Raw genomic sequence first — 4,340 nt, forward strand, 5'->3', positions numbered from 1 at the left:
GGGGATGGGGGGGGCCAGGCCAAAGGGTTCTGTGGGGCAGAGGAGGCACCTCCTGGGGACAGATGGGGATGTGAGTGGGAGGAGTCACCCCTCGGGGCCCCCCCAGGGGGCTGGGCCAGGGGTCCCGGGGTCCCCACCGCATGGTGCTGAGGCCTGTTTCCCACACAGGCCAGCACTGAGCTGGTGCCATGGGGCAGCATCGGCACCCGCCAGCTCATCACTGTCCCTGGCGCCCCTCAGTGAGCTCCAGCCCTGCTGCTGTAGTTCCACAAATGCTGGAGGTGCTCCACTCTGACATTAAATTGTGTGTGAGGATGTTGTCTCTGGTGTGGTGTGTGGGGTGGACAAGGGAGCTGCCTGCCCCCCCGGCTCTGCACTGGCTCCACGGGGTCCAGCCCGGGCGCAGCCCCCACCCCACTGAGCTGGGCCCCAGCCCCACCACCCCAGCAGTGCCCCCAGGACCCCACACGAGGGGCTGCATCCCCAGGGCCCCCCCGGCGCAGCTTGGCCCTGGCAGCCCAGGGCAGGATTGCGGCTGGGAGCGTCGCACCTCGGACCCTGCAAGTGGGGCTCTGCCCCCCTGCCTGCAGCCTCTGCCTGGGGGCAAGGAACTGCATCCGGCCCCCCCAGCTCTGCCAGCCCCCCTGCTGGGCTGGACGCAGTCTCGGCAGCACCGTCCCCTGGGTGCACCGAGCAAACAGTACTGGGATGAGCTGGCTGAGTACACAGCCGGGAGCGCCACGATCAGCGCCAGGTCGGGGCTCGTGCTCCCCGTCCCGCTGGCTGGGCCCCCCGGGAGGGCTGCGGCAGTGCTGGCTGCGTCACCCACCTTGTCCCGCGCCGCCGTGGCGTCACAGCTGATGCAGCAGATGATGCACGTGGCAAGGGGCTCTTCGTGGGGCCGAGGCTGGGGCTGGAGTGGTCCCCTGAGACTGGGGCACCACAGGGATGTCCCTCCGCTGCCACCCCCCCGCCCCCGCTGGGGCTCAGCAAGGGCTGGCTGCTGGGCCTCTCTGAGACCCCCAGTACCCAGCGGACCTGGGCACCCCACAGCAAGCCTGGGGCCACCAAACTGGCTGGGGTGCAGGATCCTGGAGGATGGGCCCACGGAAAAGGGGGAAGCGAAGTGCCAGTGCATGGCAGGTCCTGGTGAACACGGGGTTGGGACAGCAGCTGGGCCCTGGGGGAGGGTTGCTTGGGAGGCCGGGGGTGCCCTGGCAGCCAAGGAGACCCCTGTGCCTGGGCTGTGCCAGCAGGACCCTTCCCCTGCTACCATCTGGTTCCTGGCCCAGTCTGGGTCCCTGCGAGCAAACGGGCAGAGACACCCAGCTGGGCAGGGGATGCAGTGGGGACAGGAGCCAGGCTTGTGCAGCTAGGGGAAGAGAAAACCCCTCAGCTACCTCCCGGCGTGCAGGGAGCTGGAGCCAGACTGCCCCCGGGGCACAGGAACAGCACAGGAGCTGGTGACACAAGCTGGGGCAGAGGACATTCCCATCAGATACCAGGAAAAACTCCCAAGAGCACAGCAACCCTTAAAATGGGTCTAGGGAGGCCAGGGCAGCTCCAGCTAACCCCAGCGTGAGACCTGCTTGGAGCAGGGAAGTGGGCAAGAGGGATTAATGTTGCAGCTGAGCCCACTATAGTGTGACACTGCAGGTGCCCTGGGAGAGCCCCGTCCGTGGGACGGGACATGGCATCACCATCCCTTTCTATGGGACATGGCACCACAGGTCCCCCCCAGGACGTGGCCCGGCACAGATCCCGCCTCATGGCATCATGCCAAACTCACTCCCACTGTAGATGTGGGCTCCAGCTGCATGGCTGCCGGGGGCTCTTCCTTCCCAGGGGCAGGACTTTGCCTTTGTGTAGGGTCCCCACTGGCCCCTTCCTCCAGCTTGGCTTGGTCCCACCGGTGGCAGCTCTGCCCACGAGCAGAGTGACTGGTCCCCGCAGATTTGGTGTTACCTATAAACTTGGGCAAGTGCTGCCCAGCTTCCCTGACAGCAGGTGACACTGGTGCAGTGCCCTGCAGCGCCCACTCACCACCAGCCCCTGGCAGAGCATGGGCCCCCAGGCCACCCACCGCACCCACCTGTGTCCACGTACCAGACCCCACATCCCAGTGCAGGCACACATGCTCAGCATCGGCCTAGGATGGGCTAAGCAGTGTCTCTGCTCTCCTGTGTCCCCAAGCCATCGCTTATGGCAGAGGCAATGTGGCTGGGGGGGGGGCTTGGATTGACCCTGCAGCCCCAGCTTCGCTGCTCCAGGTCACCGTCTGCTCCTTCATGGGCCAGAAATGTGTCCCAGGAGGGCTCACATGGTCCCTGGAGACTGAGGTGAGGCTGTGTGGTCTCGCCATCCCTGCACTAACCATTTGGGGCCATTTGGGAATGCAACATTTGCCCTTCTCCACCTCTCAGGGATGTCCCCCTGTCCCTGTCACCTTCCAGAGATGACAGAGAGGGGCTCACAAGGACCTTGGCAGCCCCTGGGCATTCTTGGGTGCCACTTCTGGGCGTTGAGTTATCTCAGGAGAGCCCCAGCTTGGTTCTCCTCTATTTCGGGTAGTTTTCTTCCTTCAGCCCCATCTCCAGGTGCTTGTCACTCATTCCTGCCCTCCACAGCCCCAGTCTGTCCCTTGGGCAGCCTCCAACTGCCCAAGGTGGGGTGGACGCTCTCCTTAACCTTGCATGTCCCTGCCCTGGCTAGATCTGGCTGCCTGACACGCTCCCTGCACACCCAGGTGATGTTTTTAAATCCCTACTTTGTCATCTGTCCCCCCTGCCTTTTTGTGCCCCCCCCCCCCCCCCCATGGATCTCCACCATGGGTTCCCAGTGTCTCCAGGCCAACCCCCTGGTACAACCATGTCTCTCCCTGGTCCTGGTGGGCAGCTCTGCTGCACATCCCTGCAGGCACTGACCTGGGAGCCTGTGAGTGTGCTGAGCATTACTGCTCGGCTCTGGAGGCCCTGTTGAGCTGAACTTGTTGAGGGACATGAAGGGGAACAGCAAAAAAAAAACCAAACCACTCTCTGTGGTGACACCAAGCTGAAGAGGAGGCAGCAATGTGCCCTCCCAGCAGAGGGGGCCAACAGCATCCCAGGCTGTGGGGGACGAGCCCTCCCCTCCATGCAGCATGGAGAGGTCGTGGATGCAGGGTCCTGGCCCGGTCAGGGCTCCCTGGTGCGAGGAGGATGCGACTTCTGGAGTCCAGGGAAGGGCCACAGCGATACTGCAGGGGCTGGAGCATCTGATGCATGAGGAGGAGCTGGGACTGCTCAGCCTGGAGCAGTGAAGGCTCAGCGGGATTGAATCCATGTGAACACATGCCTGATGGGAGGGAAAGAAGACAGAGCCAGGCTCTTCCCAATGGTGCCCAGTGTTAAGACCAGAGGCAATGAGCACAAACTGAAACACGGGAGATTCCACTGAAACTTTTTTCCAAAGTTTTTTTTTTTTTTTTCTCAGAAAAAAAACCTTTTTTATGGTGAGGCTGATTAAACAGTGTGCCTGGACCAGGCTGGTCCAAGAGATTGTGCATCCATAGATGCACAGCGTGGGAAATGGCCTCTGGAGCACCCCTGGTCCCAGCCCCTGCTCAGGCAGGCTCAGCTGGAACCAGTGGTCTGGGTCCAGTTGGATTTTGAGTAGCTTCAAGGAGGGAGATGCTCCGGGGAACCTGTTCCAGTATGGTCTTTCTTGCCAGTACAGTCTTCCAGTTCCAAGTTCCTCATGGCCAGATGGACCTTCCTCTTTCAAAGTCCAGATGGACATGGCCTTGAGCAACCAGCTCCAGCTGCCCCTGCCCTGAGCAGGGGGTTGGAGTGGGAGTTCTCCTGAGGCCCCTTCCAGCCTCAGCCATCCTGTGACCACTCTTGAGCTCGTCCTCAAAGGCCTCTCAGCTTTCCCCAGCTCCTTCATCCATCACTGCCTCCTGCCAGACCCCACCTACAAGGTCACCAAAACTGGCTCCCTTGAAATCCAGGGCCTGCACCCTGCTGCCTGTGTTCTTGCCTGCCCTCTGGGTGCTGACCTCTGCTGCTGCTGCCATCACATCCCCAGACACTCCCCAACACCCCCCCCCACTGCTTCACTCCTTCTGTGCTGCCCTTCTAGCAGGTTGAAGGCCCCTGTGAGGAGTGGGGCCACCCATGAGGAAGCTGAACCTCCTCCAGCTGTCTCAGGAAGGCTTCATCCATGTTCTCTTGATCAGGGATCTGAAACACACCCCACCACAGTGTCCCCCTCCCTGCCCTCTGCTCCAGTCCTGACCCTGCAGCGTTCAGCAGCACCGTGTCCCCCACAGAGAAGCCCCCCACCCCGAAGTGCCCCTGCAC

General features: G+C 62.4%; 1 protein-coding gene across 1 annotated transcript in view; it reads left to right on the plus strand.

Moving 5' to 3' along the window:
• TRIM54 (tripartite motif containing 54) overlaps positions 1-179 on the plus strand; it is a 3,055-nt gene extending 2,876 nt beyond the window's left edge. Inside the window, exon 10 of the mRNA XM_010565923.1 lies at positions 169-179. Coding sequence (XP_010564225.1) covers positions 169-179 — 11 coding nt within the window. The remainder of the gene's footprint in view (positions 1-168) is intronic.
• Positions 180-4,340: the final 4,161 nt, after the last annotated feature.

Source organism: Haliaeetus leucocephalus, unplaced genomic scaffold (genome assembly GCF_000737465.1).
Source record: "Haliaeetus leucocephalus isolate CR32 unplaced genomic scaffold, Haliaeetus_leucocephalus-4.0 Scaffold197, whole genome shotgun sequence".
Taxonomy (NCBI): Eukaryota; Metazoa; Chordata; class Aves; order Accipitriformes; family Accipitridae; genus Haliaeetus; species Haliaeetus leucocephalus.